Source organism: Budorcas taxicolor, chromosome 19 (genome assembly GCF_023091745.1).
Source record: "Budorcas taxicolor isolate Tak-1 chromosome 19, Takin1.1, whole genome shotgun sequence".
Classification (NCBI taxonomy): Eukaryota; Metazoa; Chordata; class Mammalia; order Artiodactyla; family Bovidae; genus Budorcas; species Budorcas taxicolor.
In genome coordinates this window covers 56,016,561-56,038,504 of record NC_068928.1, presented here as the reverse complement: position 1 = coordinate 56,038,504, position 21,944 = coordinate 56,016,561, and the positions used below count along the sequence as shown (strand labels likewise).

Sequence of the window (21,944 nt, the reverse complement as noted above, 5' to 3'; positions counted from 1 at the left end):
GGGCAGCTGATTGGCATGTGGGCATGAAGGCCAAGCAGGCTGTGTGCCACTTGCTTATCCCTGCCTGTGATTCATAAGTGCACTTCATGACAGAACGTTCAGAAAGTCCCCAACTCCACCCTGGACAAGAGCTCAAGGGAAGAGCCCAAGCAGAAAACGTCTACCATATATGCAGCCCAAGTTTCTAGAAAGTGACTCAGGCAGACAAAATGAGTGGCTCTGTCTTCACAAGCAAACTACCCAGTAGTCGAGGCAATAATTCAATAAATATAAGCACTGACTCTGTGCACAGCACGTTGAAGGTTGCACATGCTCCCCGACCTCAATAGGTTGGCAAGCAAACTGGGGAAACCAGACATATAGAGATAAAACAGCTTACCAACTGGATGGAACCCATGGCATCCCTACTGCCTCCCCCAGCCCCATAGGCATGGCAGACATCTCTAATCGATCACAGTATTTTTGATCACTGAGCCATTACATGGCCTTAGAACCCTCTACGGGGCATTCAGGGAGAGTGCTGGTGACTAGGGCCGATCTAGAACATAAAGCTTGTGCCTCCTCTATCTTCCATAGAACTGAGAGTTACACTGAAAGGCGTTTAGAGCTATTCAGGACTGGAGAGAGGCCCGAGCAAAGACGCAGGAGAGAGAAGGCCCAGGCTATCATGTTCAGTGAGTGAGGGCAGTGAGTAGCCCAGGAGGATCCAGAGGGGAGAAGCAGGGAAGGCCGGGGAAAGGAGGAGAATGGCTGGGGCTCAGCGCGCCCTCTCCCACAGGCTTGGCTCACTGAGATTCACGAGTACGCCCAGAGGGATGTGGTGATCATGCTTCTGGGCAACAAGGTGAGTGGCTCCAGGGCAGGGTCGGCCCATCCTCCCCTACAGCCACCAGAGTAATTGCTGGACATCCTGCCAGCAAAGAACCCTTTTCAGCCTCCAGTTCAGAGGTCAGACCTGTCTGCAAGCTTCTGCCCATCTCATCTGCCTTCTTAAAGCTTTGGAATTGGCCCTATGCAGGGAAAGGTCAGGCTGTTTCCTGAGAAGTCCAGGAATGCCCAGCTACTCTGTTAGATCCTAGGGACTAGGTACATGGATGAAGATCTGAGATGGGAGAGGGTTAACCTCAACTACCGCTATCCCTTCAAGGCTGGTCACCACCCCTTTGCCAAGCGGAGTTACCCACCATCTCCCTAAGTTGGGGTGAGATCCCCCTGCTGGGAGCTAAGAACCTGAGGAGGGGGTCCTGGCCCCGGGTGGATCAGACCACCTGCAGTCCTGCAGGCCACCAGCAGAGGGCGGGAGGTCCTGCTCCCAGGGCAGAGAGAGGGGCCGGCTTGGGGGTCAAGGCGTCCTTCCCCCAGAGTGACCCACCTGGGCTTGACAGGCAGATGTGAGCAGTGAAAGGGTGATCCGCTCAGAGGACGGAGAGATGCTAGCCAGGGTAAGTGACCGGCCCGGGGGTGGGAGGGGAGGGATGGGGGCAGCCCGAGACTGGCCATGGAGCATGCTCTCCCCCTGGCAGGAGTATGGAGTTCCCTTCATGGAGACCAGCGCCAAGACGGGCATGAATGTGGAGCTAGCCTTTCTGGCCATTGCCAAGTGAGTGCTGAGCCGGGAAGGGAGCGTGCAGGGCAGGGTGGCGCCATCTGGGACCCAGTGCAGCCTGGCCCCTCGCCCAGTCCCAGGGCCCATCTACAGCCTGCGTTCGGAGGCCGTGGGACTGGGGCAAGGCTCAGCTCCCCACCAACTGCCCAGCCCACTTCTCCTTCTTCTTCAAGGGAGCTGAAATACCGGGCCGGGCGGCAGGCCGATGAACCCAGCTTCCAGATCCGAGACTACGTGGAGTCCCAGAAGAAGCGGCCCAGCTGCTGCTCCTTCCTGTGAATCCCAAGGGTCTGAGAAGAAGCTCCAGAGGCCCCCGAGGATGCAGCCGTCCTCCCTCACCGCCTCCCCCCCACCCCAGACCTGGCTTCTTCTGAGCGGCTGAGCCAGCAGGGAGAGAGTTGGGGGACCCACTGCACAGCCCCTCAGGACTCCTGCCCCTCCCCTAGCTCCTGGAGCTTCCCTGCGTCCACAGGGGAGGGCAAAATATTTATCTTTCATTTTAATGATACATAACTTAATCAAAAGAGCACCAGAAAAACCGAGCCAGAGAGCTGGTGGTGGTCCTTTGGCCTTCTAGTACTAGGACTTAGGAGCCTGGGCCTCCCTCCTGACCACCATGCGGGTGGTATTGCTCCAGCTCAGCACCAGGGGGCACTGATGCACTTCTGGGGCATAAGGGCAAGTAGTGACACCACCCCCCCACCCCCACCCCAATCCTTCAGCTGGCAAGCAGCTGAGCAAACCCAGGCCTTCATTTCCTCCAGCTCCCCAGAGAGCAATCTTCCCCAATAAAACACAGCCCTTGTGCTGGGAGTCAGACCAAAGCCTCTGGAAGATAAGAGATGTGGAGATTAGGCCAGGGACCTGGCTCCCTGTGGGGAGATCGGAGAGGAGTAGCAGAGATTAGGTCTATCTGTTTGGCTACCTCTGGGCTCCCTGGCCCCCCTTCTGGGAGGTGTACCCCTTTTCCTCCAGCCCACAAATACATGAAAGCACCTGGAAACACCTGGTTCCTGTTCTCTGAACCTCAGATCCCAGAGGAGCCTCTCCTTCCTGAATCCCTGGCTTTATCTTTCTACCTTTCCATCTGTGTCTCCAGACACCTCAGGTTATAGACAGGAAAAGGTTATTCTGGTCCCAACCCTTTGGCAGGTATGCAGCCCACAGGCTACTTCTTCAAGCAGCTCTAGTGCTTCTGCTGGACAAAAGAGCCCAATAAAGAGAAAGCAGAGAAAACTGTGATCCTGGCGTAGGCAGGAGGCAGAAGTGAGCAAACCTCAGGCCGTTGTGTAACCCCCAAACCCAAGTGCTGTCTCATCCCTGACCTCCCTCATTCCTTTTCTTCTCAGACAGACAGACCAACTGACTGACCTTAGAGCCCAAACTGCTTTATCTCCCTTCTCTCTGACCCTGGTTAGGGAGTGAGAGGTCATCCATTTCCGGGTAAATCAATGCATTGTATGCAAAACAATGTCTCTCTGGTAAGATCTGGGTGGGGAAAGGGCCCACAAGGAGTTTCTGTGTAGCCAAGGTCACAGGTCTTCCCGAGCCCTGACCTCAGCCTTGGGAAGAGGTCAGGAGCTGTGCAGATTGATCTAGAGACACCTTTACTCCAGTTCTGTACACCAGGGGCCGGGAGAGGGGTATGTAAGGTATGTACTGCCCATTTCTCAGGCTGCTGCATTTGCTTTCAAAGCAGAAATCTTGCTCTTGGAGCAGAGTCAGCAGCTCCAACTCAGGCCGATAAGGAAGCTCTGCAGGCAGAGCAGGGAGGAGCCTGACCTTGCAGGGTTCTTCTGGGGCCCAAGGCAGGTTGCAGGCGATCCAGTCACATGGGCTGCTCTGGGCCTCTAGCATTTGTGTTTTTCAGCATTAAATGGCAGTATTTTGGAAAGTACACCCTGTCCACTGTTTCTTTGAGGTGGACATGATGCGGGGGTTGGGGGAGGGCGGCGGCAGTTCATGTTGAAAGGATCGTTATTGTTTGTCACTGACTGCCAAAATCATTTGATCCTCATCCTTCAATGCCCATCCCCCACCAAACTGGTCACCTCACCCTTAACAGACTGCCCCCAGCCTCTGTGACGAGCCTCTCATCTGAAAGTAGGAGCTGAAAGAAGGTTTATTATCTCACGGTCCTAATCATTTCTTTCTCTGTTGAAAACGTCAGGGCTCCTTTTCCCCAGAGATCGGCCCCCTGACTGTGACCTGCCTCTCCCCTGCCCCACCTCCCTAGCCAAAGGCTGACGCCGATACACAGTTGCCCCTGGGTGGCCTGTCTTCGCTGCGCAGTCCCGTTGAAGCCTTGGGCGCTCTGCTGGACCTTCACACTGTCCCAGCAAAGATCGGAGCCCGCATCCCTACTAGCAGGCCCTGCACTAAGCGCCCCACAAACTGGAAAATATTGTCATTCGAACTACTCTCTTGGGTCCGAGGTGGGCCTGGACCACAGTAAAACTGCGGGGACCTCGCAGCCCCGGAGCCGGATTGCTTTTCCTAGCAACAGTCGCCCCCACCCTCACCCCCCAACTGGAGATGCACAGTTTGGCTGAAGGCTGTTAAAGCCTCAAGGTCCTTTACCCGAGGGTTGGCGCGCTCAATCCCTGATGCAGGTGGTGGTGGTGGTGGCGGACGGAGGAAGGGGGATGGAATCAGAACCGATCTTGCGAGCCACCCAGCCCGGTACCAGGAACCCGCCCCGCACCCAGCGCCCCTCCCCGGGCCTGCACTCGGGCCACTCAGTAACAAACACTTCCACTTCCTGAGCGCTCTTTCTTCTCCCGCCGCGGGGCGCCGAGCGGAGCCCGGAGCCCCGCCCCCGGGTGCTTCCATTGGTCAGGGTCCTTCACCCGGCCAGAGCGCCTCCGTGAGAGGCCTCTGATTGGCCCGCGGCGGTCCACACCCTCCGCGCGGCCCCGCCCCCGGGGTATGCGGCTCGGGCGGTTTCTGGAACGCTCAGTCGCCGCGCGGGGCGGGGATCGGTGTTTGATTCCTCGGCTCCTCGCTGTTCGCCGCCGCGGCTCCCGGCACACCTGCTCGCTTGGCCCGTCCGGCGTCGCCGGGCTGCCCTGCCGCTCTCGCCCTCGCCTCCCGGCCCGCAGGGTGGGACGCGGAGCTGGACCGGCCCGTCTCCGGACCCCGACCGAACACCGCTGAGCGCCGCTGAGCCGTTGCCAGGCGAGATGAGCGCGGACGCGGCGGCCGGGGCGCCCCTGCCCCGGCTCTGCTGCCTGGAGAAGGGTCCGAACGGCTACGGCTTCCACCTGCACGGGGAAAAGGGCAAGGTAGGCCAGTATATCCGGCTGGTGGAGCCCGGCTCGCCGGCCGAGAAGTCAGGACTGCTGGCCGGAGACCGGCTAGTGGAGGTGAACGGCGAGAACGTAGAGAAGGAGACCCACCAGCAGGTGGTGAACCGCATCCGTGCCGCCCTCAACTCCGTGCGCCTGCTGGTGGTAGACCCGGAGACCGACGAGCGGCTGCAGAAGTTGGGCGTCCAGGTCCGGGAGGAGATGCTGCGTGCCCAGGAAGGGCCTGGGCAGGCCGAACCGCCGGCCGCCGCCGCCGAGGAGCGAGGGGCTGGCGGCGAAGATGAGCCGCCGGCCGCCGCGCCGGAGCCTCGCGAGGCCGAGCAGAGCCATCAGGAGCGGGTAAGCGCGGGCCCGGGCCTCGCGGCGAGGCTGGATGGAACCGGGGGGGAAGGAGAGTAGTGGGGAGACCCAGGCGCCCGGGATGCCCAGCCCTGCTCCCCGCCTTGTCTTTCTGAAACTCGATCTTCGGAGGCGAGACTGCTTCCGCCCGCCGACTGGGCCAGCTGGCAGTTACAGTCTTGAGGCTGCGTCCCACGACCCCTACGTCCCATCCCCAGGCTGGGCTGGGACCCTGAGCGCCTTAGGGAGTGAAGGTGAAGGAGGGCGGCTCAAGGAAGCCCAGTCTCCCTTTCCTCCACTCTGTTGGTGGCTGTCTGCTCCGATCCTTTGGGACCCCCAATTCCACCCCTGCTCCGAGAGGCCAGCTCCCTCCACAGGCCCCTGGGGGTGGTAAATGAAGCGGCCCGACTTCGAAAAGCCGGAGGAATAACCACCCTCTTTCTTTGTGGAGCTGCAGCGGTGGGAGGAGAAGGGGAGGGGAGGGGGCCCTTTCGCCCCTTCCCCGCAGCCCGCTAGCCTGTGTATCATTAACTTCAGCCCGGTGGACTTCATCCTCCTCAAGTCCAGCGTGACTTCTAAGAAAGAAGCTCCACCATCTGCAGGAGATGTGTGGGGGCGGGGCTGAGGGAGGAGGTGCAGGGGCGTCTGGTCCGGGGTGGTGGCAGCTCTGCCCCCAGGAGGATTTATGATTCTCAGGAATGTGAGGAGTAAGCTAGCTCCTATCTGGGAGCAGGAGGGAAGACTTTGGAGAAGTGGCTGGCTGTGGGGGTGGGGGGCGGGACAGCAGCCAGGAGGTCACCACCGGCAGGTGGTCTTGCCTGGCACCGGCTGTCTCACTCCAGGCCCTGGACAGCAAGCAAGCTGGTTGCTTTCTGCCCACGCTGGGTGTTTATAACCCCAGCCTGGATCAGCTGCAGGAGGGGCAAGGAGAAACAGGACTTGTACTGAGCCTTCCTTGCTCAGAGAGTGGGGGCGGCCTTAAGGTGAGACTGGAGGGAGGAGGGTCGGGGCCTCCCCTGGGCCTCTTCGGCTTCACCAGCTCTCCACCTGCTGGCAGGGGTGTCCGTGGTACCGGTAGGAGCCTCCCGTGACACAGAAAGGGCACAGTTCAGCCTTTTAGTTTGAAGGTGGAGCCCGAGAGGACCAACTGGTTTGGTAGAAGTGAGGTCACCAGTAGCTGGGAATGCCAAGGCCACTGGGTGACCACTTCCTGCCGCCGCCAAGCTGGCCTTGGCAAGGGTGGGGGTGGGGTCAGAGCACCCCGGCAGGGGGTTGACCCCAGGGAGTAGGAACTCATGATCTCTGGTCCCAGACAAATCCAGTTTGAACTTTGTGCTGAGGGCACCAACTTAGCATTCCCTTTTTTTTTTTAATGGACTTTGGCACTTGCACAAGTAACTCCCCACCCCCCCCCCACCCCCCCCACCCCCCCCCCCCGCCCGCCAAGTTGCAGTCATGTTCGGCTGGCTCCTCCCACTGCCCTTTTGGTTTTGCTGCTAGGGGTGGGGGACGCAGAGGCCAGGATGGAGTCTTGACCTTCCACGTGCACTCCCCCGCCAGGCCATCTGAAAAGCAGCAGAGGTTGGCTCCTGCTCTCTGGGCGACCACAGAATGGGGTTTCCCCCAGGTCGGGGTGTGACCCCTGCATCCGTGTGTATGCTTTATCCAGCCAGTTCCTCCAGCCATTCCCTGGGACATCACCAGGCCTCTTGGGATTTTGGGTCAACAAGAGAGTCAGAACTTCTCTGAGCCTTGGTTCTGCCATCGATAAAATGAGAGCACTGGATTCCAGTGACACCTGCCTTCCCTAGGATTTTACAAATAATAATACGCTTGAGCCCCTAGTGGGAGCTGGACTGAGCTCCTTGTGCGCCCAGGCATTTGAATCCCAGCCACGACCTGGGATCTCCCTTAGCCTCTGTGTAGCCGCTCAGCAGTGTTAAGCCCCTCTGGTAGGAAATTCCTGTAAAGTTTGGTATGGTGGGCATGCAGGTGACTCACCCTGTCTTCAAAAAAAACAAAAGTTAATAGACACAAGAGTTCATTGTTCCCCAAGAAGACGGGGGCGGGGGTGGGGTCTGTATAAGGGATACATACAGCGTTTGCATGTTATTGATTACTTTGAATCTGAATTTACTTATGGGGGCTGTCATGACATCTTCCTTAGTTCTCGGAAGTGGAAAAGGTTTTGGTGGGGAGTTGTCAAGCAGAGAGAGTAGCAGGTGACATCTCATTGGGAGGAGCAGCCTGGGTCAACAACAGTTCAGGACAGAAGGCAAAGGGGTGCTCGTAGCACTGGTCTTGGAGAAAGGTGTAGGGTGCTTCCAGCCCAGCTCACATCCACCCCGGGGAGAGAGAGCCACAGCACCCCTGCTCAGCTGTACTCGCTGAGCCATCTCGAGCCAAGTTTCTCTGAGCTTCCATTTCCTCTCGTTTAATTCAGGAGTGACAGCAGCGGCCTCGTGGGGTTGGCGGGTTACATGAGGATGTCTGTTAAGCCAGTAGCTCAGAGCCTCCACTAAGTAAGCACTCAGTGAACGTTGGTGGCCAGGCTGTGGGTTAATAAGCATTTCACAGTGATGATAACACGCTCACCCAAGGGGGCAGCCAGGCCTGGATCTGCTCCTCCCGTTGGGCACTGGCAGCTGTGGCCAAGCCTGGCATCCCTAGATGCTCAGTCTGGGATTACTACTGTTGAATAATCAGCTCTTCACAGTCTGGTCGCCTCGCTCCCACACTGCCCCTCTCGAACACCCCCAGCCCACCGAGCCACACCAAGGCCGGATTCCCTCCCAGCGTGCCATGCACTTTGAGCCTCCGCACCTGATATTTGCACTCGCCGCGCCACCTCTGGCCAAGTTTCTCTGAGCTTCCATTTTCTCTTGTTTAATCTGGGGGTGACAGCAAGCCCTTGGGAACCCTCGGTCCCCTTCTGTGCCGGGCAGGCTCCCCAAGACCACTCAGCTCCCAAGTGGCCTTTCCTCTACCGCACAGGCAACACGAGCTGTCTTGCCTCACCTCTGCCTGCTCCCTGTCCTTCCACCCTTTCTCACCCTCGAACGCCCAGTATCTGAATCATCTGTTCACCTCTCCCCCACCTCGTTCAGAGTCCCAAGGGCAACAGCTGGAGCTTATTTATGTTTATCGCCCCAGTGCTGTCCAGGCTCAGGGCAGGGAGGGACTCAGTAAATAATTTTTGCATGAATGAATGAGTGCTAAACAGCCTTGGGGGACCTTTGTCCTAGGTCATCTCAGCCCAGCCCACCAGGGCCTGCTTGTGCCTAGAGAGCACACCCAGAGATCAGAATTCCAGATAGAGCTTATTGGCTTTTTCTTGCCTACTAGCAGCTTCCATTTTAAAACCAGAAGTCTGGGAATGCCAGCCCTGCTGCCCACTGGCTCTGGGGCCCTGATGGTTCATCATTCCCTGCAAGCCTCAGCTTCTTCCTCTGAAATGGGGAGAGAGGCTCCCAGCCTGCAGAGTTGTCGGGGAGATTTGATGAGATGATGGGGAGGAACGGGAGTGTAAGTGCCCACCTGGGGGGTGGGTTCCCGCCATACCTGACGCTGATCCCAGAGGCAGAGACCGGATAGGCACCCCAGGTGGCACAGTGTGGGGTGGGCATGATTCGCTGGCAGCCTTCAACCTCTTTCCCAGGTTTCATCTCCCACGGACCGGACCGAGTTGGAGAGAGCAGAGGGGGATTTGAGCTGCGGGGTGTTTGGATTTGAAAGGGACAGGGTGGGAAGGTTTCTGTGTCCTTTCCTCTTTTTAAGCCACATACTTGGGATTTCTCACTCCCCAGGGATCACCCCCCCCACCCTCCCCCCGCCCCTTATCTTCTGGTTCCTGTTCAATCCTGGAGACATTCTCCTGGAGAGAGGAAAGGGGCTTCCTTCTCAAGGAACCCTGTCATGTCTCCACGGGGGCTCTTCTCTGCCTCCCTAGGCTTCCCATCCACTGGCCCCCAAGAAAGTGGAGGGGTTAGGAATTAGAAAAGAAGGGGCCTCACCAAGGTTATGTGGATGCTGCAAGCCTCTTAGAGAAAGCAGAGCTCTAGTAATGGGAGCTCAAGGCAGAGAAAGAAACCCACATTTCTCCAGAGTCTGCTAATTGCCCGGCCCTGTGCCCTAAAGATAATGATACAAATTCCATTGTTCTTCCCCCGCCACCACAACCTGGCAAATTAGGTATTATTTTCTCCATTTTGTGACTTGATAAATAATAAATGGTAGCTATTATCTGTGTCTGGCAACGTGCTCTGTACTAAGCACGCCTTACTTATCTCAGTGAATCCCCACGACCACCCTGTGAGACAGATTAGCCCTATTGTCTGCATGTGGAGGCTGAGGCTCCATCGGTTCCTGGGGTGGCCCCTGGCTTCTGAGCTAGTGAGCCCTAACCTTGCAGCAGAGCGGTGTCTGAGAACCCCGCTCACTCTGACTCTGCCCATCACATTCTGAGCCGCACCAGGGCCATCGCATAGGCCTAAGTTCAGGCTGCTGGAACCAGCTCCCTGCAAGGGTTCAGGGTTCCCAGGTGCTTCTGTCTCCAGGGGACACGGTCAGGAAAGGTGTCAGCCCTGAGGGAAGGCGTTGGCCCAGAAGGGGCAGGCTCCAGGGCCCATCCTTCTTGTGTGATGAGCCTGGCCGAGAATGACCCAGTCTGTACCCTCATCTCCAGGGCCTGAGAGCTGCCCTTGCTGGCTCTGGGGCTCCCCTGTAGCAAAAAGGACCCCCACCCCCATCCTGCTCCCACCCGCAGAGGCCTGCCTTGACTGTTGGGTTAGATCTGGGTTCTAGTATCGCTCATGGCTGTGGGACTGAGGCCAGGGCTCTGACTTCCCAGGGACAAAGGCTCCAGCCTCTCTCTGTACTTGTTAGAAGGCCGTGATGCCCAAATGAAACAGCAAAGGCCGTGGGGATGTAGGAATAGTTGAGAGTGAGGCCTCTGGGCTCTGTAGAATGGGCCTTTACGGCAGCCACTGGCCACACGTGACTCCTAGGACTTAAAGTGTGCTAGTCGAAATTGAGATGTGCCCTAAGGGTAAAATATCCCCTTGCTAACTTTTCACTAGATTACCTGTTGGAATGATGATATTTTGGATATGTTGTGTTAAATAAGGTTAAAATTGATTACTCGTGTTTCTGTTTTACTCTTTAATATCGCTGCTAGAACCTTCTCAGTTACCGACATGACTGGCATTCTGTTTCTGTGAGACAAGCTGCTCTAGTTGTTGTTCTTTCGTTGCTAAGTCATGTCCAGCTCTTTGCAGCCCCTTGGACTGTAGCTCACCAGGCTCCTCTGTCCATGGGATTCTCCAGGCAAGAATACTGGAGTGGGTCGCCATTCCCTTCTCCAGGGATTGAAGCCTTGTCTCCTGCTTGGCAGGCGGATTCTTAACCTTGCCACTCTAGATCTGAGCTCAAAGTCTATCCTGTTCTCCCATCAGCTGCGTGTACTTGAGCAATTTATGCTGTCTATTTGAACCCGGCTTTCCTCCACTGTGAAGTGAGGGTGGTAATACCTTCCTCGAAGAGTTATAGTTGAGTTTTAGGGAGAAAATACACTTAAAAGCCCCAGTGTGGCGCTTGGCCCTTAGCAAGTGCTCATTAAAGGCCAGCTGCTCTTTGTTATTTCAGTAGAGTCCCAGTTTCACAAGCTCCAAGAAGGTCCTTACAGAGCCTCTTGGGACCGCCCACGGGAGTTAAATCCAGCGACTTCTGGGAGGAGGGGGAGGGATGAGAAGGGTGACAGGCAGGCAGGCATGGGGCGGCCAGCCTGGATGGTGTCCAGCCAGGCAGCAGCCCAGGTACCAGGCTGCTCCATCCCAGGCTTGCCCAGCCCTGGGGAGACCTGAGCCAAACGCTCCATCGGCGTGTCTCCGGCCAGCACCAGGAGAGAAGAGCGGGGCGGGGGGGCACCTGGCTCAGGGCCCTTGGGGGGCAGTGTCAGAGCGCTAGTCCCCCTGTTATCACCTGGATCCCAGCCTGCGAGGCTCCATAGAGAGGCCTTCCTGCTGAGAAGCAGCGGGATCGAGGGCCAGAGTCCCTTCTTTTTCCACAAAGGGAGGTTGTCCGGCATTCCTCAGTGTGTGCAGACCTTGGGTGGGGGTCTTCTAGGGTGAAATACATGAAGGCACATCAGGGTCAGAGGTCATGGGTCAGTGGCAGCCAAGCCCTTGGTCATCCCTCCCTTTGGGTGAGGAGAGGATGCTTTCAGCCCAGAGCCCTGGACCCTGGCCTGCGGTCTGAGCTCCCGGTCACTCCGCAGCCTGCCCTAAAAGACAGTGCCCCCACGCTGCCGGGTCACACGTACCCCCCAGGCAGAGCCGCCTCCTCCACCCTGGTTTCCTTGAAGAGCTGGCGCCAGGCGTAGGCCTGTCTCCAGAGCAGCCCTGGCCCCTTCCCCCCAGTATCCCCACCCCTCCCCCACCAGAAGGACCAGGTCTCCCTGTCTCCACCACCACCCCCACCCATCCCCCCTTGCTGAGGCCGATTCCCTAGCTGGGGGCGGGAGGTACCATTCTTATCTTATTTGCATAAAGCCCCGGCTGGCTGGGCTGGGGGAGGGGCAGTGACCAGTCACCTCTGTCCATTCGCCTGGCTAGTGGTCGCCTCCCCAGTGGTCTTCCTGCTCCTCCAGCCCCACCTTTTGAGACCCAGAGCCAGCAAGCCTGTGGGATATTTTCTATAGGGCTCATCACCATGGCGTCGGCCAGGGAGGGGCTGGCCCAGTGGGGCGTTGGCCCCCCGGCCTCCCCTCCCTGGGGAGGAGCAGGGAGCGGCCTGGCCCGCTCTCTCCCCAGAGACGGTCACTGGGATTAGGTATCGACTTTCCCCAGCCTCCCAGGTGGCTGCTGATGGTGCCTATTGAATTCCGTGCCCAACGCCTGCTCCCTGGGCCGCGTGGGTGGAGGTGACTGGGCGGCCACTCGGGGGTGGGGCTGGGCTCCCTGGGGGTTGGGGGGAGGTGGTGCAAGAGCAGCCACCAGGCCTGTGCGGGGTTTGGGACCTCCTGAGACCAGGAGGGTGGGAGAAGCCCGCAGGAGAAGAATCTGGAGGCAGCGCTCCTGGAGGGGTCTTTTCCAAAAATTGCTTCTGTTATTGTCCCGGGAGTGAGAGATTTGTCCACCCACAGCCACCCCAGCCCATTTGCACAGCCCCTCAGCCACCATTGCCTCTCGGACCCTCTTCTCACTTCTCTGCCAGTCTCCTCGCTGAGCAGATCCTGATTTTTTACTCCCAAGCTGCCATGGTCACTTGAGACCCACCTGAGTCTCTGAACACTCTGTGGCCATATTCCCCTCGAAGTCACCCCACCTCCAGCGCGGACCCCTCTGGGGCTGCAACCACAGCTCAAGGCCACTTGTGAGCTCCTGGGGGCCCCATACCGGGCCCAGGTATCCCCTTGCCCCAGCTCCAGGGGCCCAGGCCCAGAGCAGCGGTGGCCAAGCTCTGGCCAGCGCCTGAGCTCTCCGCATCTTCCCAGTGTGGGACCTCAGGGAGCTGCCCCAGGACTCCAGACAGCACCAGCCTCCGCCAGGCTGGGCTAGGCTCCTTTGATGACTGACTCAGCAGCTGACGGTGACAGTTCTGGAGGCAGCTGGAGGAGGGGTGGAGAGAGACATGGGAAGGAAAGGGAGCCCCCTGCCCAGTCTCCGGGGACTCGGGAAGGTAGGAGCTGGGTGGGGTTCTATACTAGCCTGAGCGCCTCGGAAAATGCCTGGGGTTTCCTGGGCCCCTGGAGGGGGATCTACCACTTCCTGAGATCCTCATGGCCTGGCAGAGGGCCGTGAGGTGCAAAGGACCGGTCCCCAGGCAAGGGTCCCCAGGGTGCCAGGTGCTCTGGATCAGTAAGGGAAGCCACCAGGCCTGCCTGCTCCCAACCGAGCTGCCCTCCCCGGAAGGAAGCCTGTGGTTTCATCATCTCCCCGCCCCTCCCAGCAGAGGCTGCAGCCCGAGTTTGCAGCTCTTGCCCAAGTGGGCCTCCTCCCAGTCTAGGCTTTGGGTCCTGCCGTGGATGGTGGCAGGGCACATGGGTTTCCAAGTCAGAGTCCCGGGTGGAGTCCTGGCTCCTCCACCGTGGCGCTCGGGCCATGGGCTTCACGTCTGGGGTCTCACTTTCACCATCTCCAGGATGGGGGTTAGGGTTAGGGTCCTAACCCACGGGAGGGAGGCTCTTTGGAGTCAAGGGCGGCCGGAGGGGCAGGAGACAGCTAGCCACCCTCTGGCTTCCCGTGATTCACCCTCCCGCTTTCTCAGGGTGACAGCGGAGCGCTGCCTGCAGAAAGCCGAGCCTCCCCGTGACAGCAACTGGTCGGACCTGTTCCTGCTCTCCCTGGGCCTGGGGGAGGGCTTAGCTTGAGAGGAGAAGAGCCTCACTTACTCCCGGAACTGGATGGGGGGTGGCAACCAGCAGGGGGCTGCCGTGGGGAGTCCCTGGGGCGTGGGCCCCCCTCCCCTTTTTCATGCTCACGTAAGTGCCTCTGCCCGTCTGGGATCCCCAGACTGGTAAAGCCAAGCCTAACTGTCACCTTGCCCTCCTTCCGGTCTGGGCCTCTCCACACCCCCTGTCAACATCCTGAAGCTGAAAGGCCCGCCCAGGCCTCTGAAGGAAAGCAGAGTCACCCTCCCCACCCCCTACTCCCCCATCCTCCGCAGAGCCGAGGGGTGGGGACTGAGTCCACCGCAGGTGGCAGCTGCCTCCTGGGCCTGGCAGGTTGGGGCAGGAGGCCTGTGGGTCCTCCCCACCCCACCCCTCCCTTGCCTCCTCTCCCAGCTGGGCAGTGAGGTTTCAGAACGACCAGCACCCCACCCTCGGAATCTCACCTCTCCGCTTCCTGTGACTGTGTCCATCGGTATTGGCAACGACGGGGGCGTCCCCATATGCACAGGGGTGTGGGGTGCTCAGGGGCTCCCACGTATGTTAACTGGACCTCCTAGCAACCCTGGGAGGCAGGTGGCACTAAGAACGGTCTATAAACAAGGAACCCAAAGCTCTAAGAGGGAAATGACTTGCCCCGGGTCACTGAGCCGGGAAGCTGGAAGCTGGGCCAGGGCCCTGACTTCGGCTTTTGCTCTTTGCCTGGCATCCGGGTGATAATCCCAAACTGGCAGGCTTGGGGGCTGGGGGAGAGGGAACCCATGTCTGTCCACGGGCTCCAAGCTCAGGCCGCCTCAGCTCCCTCCATCATGTAAACGTGCCCTCGGGCCACAGCTGCTGAAGCTGGGCTGAGGATGGTGGGAGCTGAGGGTCTGAGTGTTTGCACACAGCCTGTCTGTGGACTCTTGGCAGGTCCTCTCCAGGTCGCAGCCGCACGGGGCTCCCCGCAGTCCAGCCCTGCTTTCCGCCGCCCCCTCCCCGTTCAGGCTCCCTGGGACCCAGCAGGCTCTTTGGGGTTCTGTCGCTACCTTTGTCCTCAGCCTTGCTTCTGCTGGTGGGACGTCCGGGACCCCTGGCTGTGCCTCCCTCAGCCCCGTGGTCATCTGGTTCCCAGCTCCCTTTAGGTGGGCCGTTTGGCTTGGTGGGGACAAGCCGGGAGTCCATGTAGGCGAGGGAAGGCTTTACTGTAAATATGTATGCCAGCTCTGAGTAACCACCTGCCCTTGCTTCCCCCTTGCAGAGAGGATGGTACAAAAGGGCTGGGGGTCCCTGGTCACTGTCCCAGGTACTCAGGCTGGCGGGGATGCTACCAGGAGGGAAGCTGACCAAGCCATTAGCTAGGAGGGATGAGGTAGCCATCAAAACACCAAGATAAAGGGACTTCCCTAGCGCTCCAGTGGTTGACTCGACATGTCCCATGCAGGGGCATACGTTCCATCCCTGGTTGGGTAACTCAGATTTCACATGCCTCTTGGTGTGGCCAAAAAAATAACATGATTAACCTTAGAATGTCAGAAAGGCAGAGTCCTGAGCTAGTCTGCTCCCACCCCTCACTTGCCGAAAGAGGGAACGGTGGCGCGTACTCAGGGGCGGCTCTGTGCCCAGGGGCGCCCAGGCAGGTTGCGGCAGGGCAGGGTCCCCGGCCAGCATTCTCTCTGGCTGCTGGAGAACCTGAGGAGCCTCTCTCGGTCGGAGGGGATGGGTTCAGGCACAGAGTGGGGAGGGCAGCACCCCGGGCCGGTGTGGAAGGACTACGGCCCCTCCTTTCTCCCCACAGCGCGAGCTTCGGCCTCGGCTCTGCGCCATGAAGAAGGGCCCCAGTGGTTACGGCTTCAACCTGCACAGCGACAAGTCCAAGCCAGGCCAGTTCATCCGGGCTGTGGACCCAGACTCGCCTGCCGAGGCCTCGGGGCTCCGGGCCCAAGACCGCATCGTGGAGGTAACGTGAGGCTTCCTGTCCCCTTCCCAGGCCCCTCCTTCCTGACAGCCTCCTCCATGGCAGCCAACATACCACCTGCTCCTTGGTTAGCCCTTGAGGCCCGGACAGCCCGTAGATGCTAGAGAGAGGGCGGGAGGGAAGGGGAGAATGGGGTAAGTGGGCACGAGGGAAGGAAAGAAAGATGGGGATTCCCTGGTGGTCCAGTGGTTAGGACGCCACACTTCCTCTCCTGGGTCCTTGGTCAGGGAACTAAGATCTCACGAGCTGCGAGGTGCGGCCAAGAAAAAAATTTTTAAAAAAGGAAGGAAAGATGGGTGAACGGATGGATGGACAGACAGACAGGTGAACTGACTTCTTTCCTGTTGGCACCTCCTGTGGGCTCTTCTTCGCCGGGCAGACAGGCTCAGCGGCCCACAGTTCCCGCATCCGTCCAGGGAGCTGCCTGGGGCCAGGGCCAGTTTCCCGCTCTCCGAGGCCTCCACACCAGCACGGGGACAGGGCAGGGCTGGGGGCCATGAAATCCGTGCCCCGAGTGGGGCTGGCAGGCATGCTCTTGCACCCTTGTGCTCTGCCGGTCAGAAGAGGAAACACGAACCCAGGGCCTGGGGCAGGTCCCAGAATCTCAGTCTTAGAGCCTCAGAGCTGGAAGATCAGCTCTCCCAAGACGTCTCAGTTTACATGCGAGCAAACCAAGGCCCAGGCAGGGAAGTACCTAGAAAAGCTGGGGCCCAACCCAGGCCTCCCAGACCCTTCCCAAACCGTCTGTCACAGCTGTGTTTGTTCAGTCTCGGCCGGGTATTTTCTTTGGCTTTTCCCACGTGTCCTGCCTCCCCATCCAACTGCAAAGGGGAGGACCACTCGGCCTGGTTCAGGGCTCTACAGGTGGGGATAGGGGGCTGGGGTGGGCACTGCGTGTTCCCCAATTGCCAACCAGCTCAGCCGTCACCTGCCCCCCACCCAGAACTGAGACCTGTGCGGATAACCCCTGCCCCCACCCACAGGTGAATGGGGTCTGCGTGGAGGGCAAGCCACACGGGGAGGTGGTGTCTGCCATCAAGGCTGGCGGGGATGAGGCCAAGCTACTGGTGGTGGACAGGGAGACGGACGAGTTCTTCAAGAAATGCAAAGTGATCCCGTCGCAGGAGCACCTGCAAGGTGAGCTGGGCTAGGCAGTGTGGGTTGGGGGAGAGGGTCAGGGAGAGGAAGCCGTCGTGGGCAGTGGGTTTCTGAGGATGGTTTATGGCTGGGGGGGTCGGGGGTGGGGACCCACACAAGGGATGGTGAGATGGAATGGGCTGCTGATTCCGCAGAGGGAGGGGACCCCCCTCTTCCCCCGCTCTGCCCAACTCTACTCCTCGCGGTAAGCGCTCAGGGCAGGGCCAATGAAAGGAAACAGTTAACTCTGGGGCGGCTTCCAGCCTTGGCTTGGTCAGATCAGAGTCCAGTGACAGGGGCCCAGTGCCTCCCCTTCCCTTCTCTCAGGTTGTCTTGGAAACCCAGGCTTGCTGGCTCCAGAGAGCGGTGGGTCCCTGGGCCCCTGCCCTCCCCGCCACTCCATCACCCTGCCAAGCCTGGCACCTCCCCCGCCCTGGCCCAAGCCAAACAGGGCAGCCACAGCCCAGGGCAAGGAGGAGCTGAGCCGCGCTCTGCTCCCTGGTCTGGACCTTCTCCCTGGGAAGATGAAGACAGCTCCCGAGGGGGTGGGAGGCGCTAGGTGGAACCTCTTTGGACTGTGCAGTGGGTGGGGCTTCCTTGAGGGTCAGATGTGGAGCACAGGGGTCCACACAGAGGTCTTGCCACAAATTCAGATCACCAGCTTGGTGGGGCCCAGTGGGTCGTGGGGGTATCCTGGAAGTCACTAGCAGATTCCAGTCATGGGAGGTGGGTACCACTGTGCCCTTGTCTCCCAAGTTCATGGAAAGCAGGTAAGTCTGATAATCCCCATCCTCATTAGGGGGAAAGCTGAGGCCCCGAGAAGCCCCCAGCCTCGCTCTTGGCAGTGTGGTGTGGGAAAGGGAAAGTGCTAGTCGCTCAGTCCCGCCTGACTGTGGTCTGTAGCCCATGAGGCTTCTCTGTCTGTGGAGTTCAAGGGCATGGGTCACCATGCCCTTCTCCAGGGGATCTTCCTGACCCAGGGATGGAACCCAGGTCTCCTGCATTGGCAGGCAGATTCCCTACCCCTGAGCCACCAGGGAGGCCCCAGTGTGGGAAGACAGCTGAAATCTGGACTCCACTCAGCTGCCCCTCTACCTTCCCGTGACTCCCCCAGCACCCTTCTCCCCCGACTCCCAAGTCATCAACCCTCTCTCCTCCCCCTGGCTGGGGAGGAAGGGCCCTGGGAACCTCCATGACTGCAGCCTCTGATCAGAGGACCTGCAGAGGGAGGTGTGGGGGCGGGTCCCCTGCCCGGGTGTTCCCCTCCCAAGTGCATGTAACTGTACGTCCTCAGCCGCTGCCTCCTGCCCACAGCTGGGCAGCCCACGGCTCACAGGTGAGCGGGTGCAGTGGAGGGTGAGTCAGGGTCCCTGTGTCCCCTGCCCAGCCACTGTGGGAGGGCTGGACGAGAGGTGTGCCTGCCCAGTCCAGGGCAAGGAGAAAGACGTACCCTGACCTTAAGCTAAGAGTTCAGAAGAAACCCACCCAGGCTGACCTGAGAGGGAATAGCCTCCTTTGCGGCCAGGTGGGGCATCTACCCTGAGCGAGGCCTGGGAGGGTGACCCCAGGCCGTGTCCCTGCCCTCTGACCCCACCTGCCACCACCAGGTTCCCCCTTGGCTGGGGGACGGCACGCCCAGGACTCTGCCCTGAGCCCTGGGGCCCCCCTCCATCCCCACACTGGCCAGGAGGAGTTGGGGTTCTTTCGCAGCTGGTGCAGGTGATAATCATAACCAGGGCATGGTCCCAGTTCTGTTGACACAACCATCACCTAGGAAGCATTCGAAAAATACTGATTCCTAGGCCTGTCCCAGACCCACGTAGATAAACACCTTGGTGTCAAAGCCCAGGGATCTGTATTTCTAACCAGCATCCCGGGTGGTTGGGAGGCAGCTGCCTGGAATTTCAACCCCGTCTACAACAGCGCTTTTTTCAAACAGCTCCTTACTCATCTGTGGTTCTTGGGATTAATTAAGTAGGCACCTTTCTTCCTTTTTTTTTTTCAACTTTTTATTTTGTATTGGAGTATAGCCGATTAACAATGTTATAACAGTTTCAGGTGAACAGCTTAGGGGCTCAGCCATACATATACATGTATCCATTCTCTCCCAAACTCCCTCCGGTCCAGGCTGCCGCGTAACACTGAGCAGAGTGCCCTGTGCTGTGCAGGAAGTTCCTGTCGGTTCTCCACTTTACATATGCAGTGCGCACATGCCCATCTCCAGCTCCCCAGCCATCCCTCCCCCATCTTTTTAATCAATCTGAATAGGAAATATCAAAGAGCCTTGCGATGTAGTAAAGGCAAGTTGTTTTGTTAAATGCTAGTCTGCGGCTGCTGGGTTGCCAGAATGTCCAATGTGCTATAGTGGGTGGCAGTCAAGAGACTTAAACACTGACCTTGGGGAACAAGGTTGAGTGGTCTACCCAAACCCACGACCCCCGCCTTCCGCGCCCCCCTTCCATCCACAGCTTCTGACTCACCTGCGCTCTTCTCTTCCCATCTAGGTCCCTTGCCTGAGCCCATTACCAACGGGGAGATCGAGAAGGTAAAGGCAGAGCCCTGATGCTTCTTGGGCTCAGTCCTGGGGCTGCGGGAGGTGGGGGAGGAGGCGTGGTTAGGAGGAGGACAGGGTCTGGTTCAGGTGGAAACTTCGTGTCTCCTGGCAGCTCTCTCCCGAGCCCCAGGCCGTGTAAGGGCCCCAGCTTGGGGCCGAGGCAGAGGGGACGGGGCCGCCTGGCCAGGCCCTCCACAGCCACCATCCTGGGTGACGGGCCCCGCCTCCAGCTCCCCACCACACAGGAGGCCATTCTTCCCCCCAAGAACAGAGCGGCAGTGTCTGCCCGCCGCCTGCCCGGGCCCTGCTACTTCCAGTCTGGGTTGGGAGAACAAAGCCCCTCCTACCCAGGCCGAAGGGAAGAGGAGGCAGTGGGGGCCGGGGGAGAGATGGTGCAGCCCAGTGCCAGCTGGGGCCACAGGAACCCAGGCAGAAGCAGAGTGCCCAGTTGCAGCCCAAGGCCTGGGCTCTGGGACAGCCCCCTCAGGGTCAGACCAGGGCTCCTCGGGGTCTGCTCTAAGGCTTCCTTTCCCTGGGGTCTCCTGCCGGGGTGGGGGGGGGGGGGGTTGTGCAGCAAGAAGGCCCTGAACCACCTGAGCCTTCAGTCACTTTCCCTGTGGGTCTCTCACTCTCCCCCACCTTATTCCCTCGAAGCCCTTCTTGGCTGCTTGAGGGTTAAGATTTCAAGAATCCGGGGTCAAGTCCAAGAAAACAAGTCAGGTGGGCTGTAGGAGACTTGGGGGGCATCATGGGTGTTCCCCACACCGAGCAGTCTCCTGGCACCCCCACAGCGCAGAAGGCCCCTCCGTGGTCACTGTGCCAAGAAGGAGTCAACTCCAGAGGCTGCCTGGGAGGACGGGGGCGGGGTGAGCCATCCAGCTAGTCCCACGAGGGATGGTCCCACTGCCCTGGATTGGAACCTGGCTGCCCTCTGATCCTTGGAAGAATGTGAAAATATAAATCCCTGCGGGGCCCTGGCAGGCTCAGGCAGGCTCTGGGGTGGATGGCAAGGCTCAGACCAAGGCCCCGTCTTCCCCGGGAATGCCCTTCGTAGCTCAGGCCTGCCCACCCACATGCCTCCTCTCCGTACCAGGAGAACAGTCCTGAAGCCCTGGCCGAGACGGCCTCCGAGAGCCCCGTGCCACCCCTGGCAAGAACCGCCTCCAGTGACACCAGCGAGGAGGTAAGGCTGGGCAGGTGGGGGGTGGCCCCGGGTGACAGCAAGTCCATTCCCAGGCGTCGCTCACTCCTGGCACACCAGCCTGCTGTGGAGGTCACACGCTGAGTCACGTTCTGTTCTCATGACCTGGCTTCCCCACGCATGGCCTCAAGGGAGCACCTCGCCGAGGCACTGAGGCCCGCTCTCTTGCTCCTCTTTGCAGCTGAATTCCCAAGACAGCCCCAAGAAACAGGACTCCACGGCACCCTCGTCTACCTCCTCCTCGTCCTCTGACCCCATCCTGGACTTCAACATCTCCCTGGCCGTGGCCAAAGAGAGGGCCCACCAGAAGCGCATCAGCAGACGGGCCCCGCAGATGGACTGGAGCAAGAAAAACGAACTCTTCAGCAACCTCTGAGCCGCACCCCCTGCACCAGCAAAGCCCAGTCCCACACCCAGCCAACTCCCTCTCCCCCACTTACCCCCAGATCAGCACACAAATCAGCACCAGCATCTCCTCTCTCGGCAAATCTGATCTTTCTAGAGAACCATACTCTTCCCTTACCTCCGACAAGGTGTTTTTCTGTCCTGCCCCAGTCAAAAAGCAGACTCTGTGCCCCTCCTCGCTGGGTGCTTCAGCCCACCTGCAGTCCCCCTGCCACACTCCTGGGACGTCACTGGGACCTCCATCGAGCAAAGATCCTAAGACTGGGCGAGAGGTCCCCTTCCCTCCTGACCCCAAGTGATGACCGGGTCTGGGATCTACCAAGGAAGGATTCCAACCACAGCAACATCCCGTAGTGGACTGGGGCCACCATCCTCAGAGCTGTGACTTGGGCATCTTATTTTTGATTTTTAAGTGCAGTACTACAGAGTTTAGAAGGACTTTCAATTCTTGATTAACATGATTTCCCAGGTTGTTGCATCCGGGACGTAGCAGTGGCCTTACCCTTCCTTCAACTTTTTTCTGCTCCCCCCAGAGACCTAGGCAACATGGGGAGGGTTTGGCCACCCCCTGCCCAGCCCTGAGCCAGACACAATTGTAAGGAAATTCTTACCCGAAATTCAACTAGTTTCTCCAAACCACCTTGGCCTCTGTGTGTTCCTTTGCAGCTCTGTCCATGGGTGTCCCCAGAGTGGCCTCTGGCTGAGAGGATGGTCTAGGGCTCCCTAGGATCCCAAGCCCGGAGCCAGAAGTGGGGTGGCTTTAACCAGAGGGCCTCGAGCCTGTAGCCGCTGGGTTGCTAGGCCATGTGTGGGTCCTGTGGGAGGACCCGCCGGGGCCCCTGTGTGCTTGGCTCGCTAGGGCTGCCCTACAGGGATGACCAGCAGGGAAATGGGGAGCTTAGGGCCCACGTGCACAAAGGGAGGGCTCTAAGACCCACCTTGGATCCCAGGAGCGTTCAAAGAGTGAATCCACGATGGAGCCAGACTTGGAGACGAAGGCTTGGCTTTAATCTTTCTGCCCACAGCCAGGGAGGTGCAGATGCCCAGGCAT

At 59.3% G+C, this 21,944-nt stretch overlaps 2 protein-coding genes across 2 annotated transcripts in view; both read left to right on the top strand.

The window, feature by feature from the left end:
* The window catches only part of RAB37 (RAB37, member RAS oncogene family), a 64,082-nt gene extending 62,197 nt beyond the window's left edge, over positions 1-1,885 (top strand). Inside the window, exons 6-9 of the mRNA XM_052658212.1 lie at positions 779-844; positions 1,386-1,442; positions 1,524-1,600; positions 1,780-1,885. Coding sequence (XP_052514172.1) covers positions 779-844; positions 1,386-1,442; positions 1,524-1,600; positions 1,780-1,885 — 306 coding nt within the window. The remainder of the gene's footprint in view (positions 1-778; positions 845-1,385; positions 1,443-1,523; positions 1,601-1,779) is intronic.
* Positions 1,886-4,595: 2,710 nt separating this feature from the next.
* Positions 4,596-21,520, top strand: NHERF1 (NHERF family PDZ scaffold protein 1). Its single transcript, XM_052657963.1, has 6 exons — positions 4,596-5,253; positions 15,417-15,578; positions 16,580-16,733; positions 19,238-19,278; positions 20,381-20,470; positions 20,670-21,520. The coding sequence occupies exons 1-6, from the start codon at positions 4,789-4,791 to the stop codon at positions 20,862-20,864; spliced, it is 1,107 nt and encodes a 368-aa protein (XP_052513923.1). The 5' UTR covers positions 4,596-4,788; the 3' UTR covers positions 20,865-21,520.
* Positions 21,521-21,944: the final 424 nt, after the last annotated feature.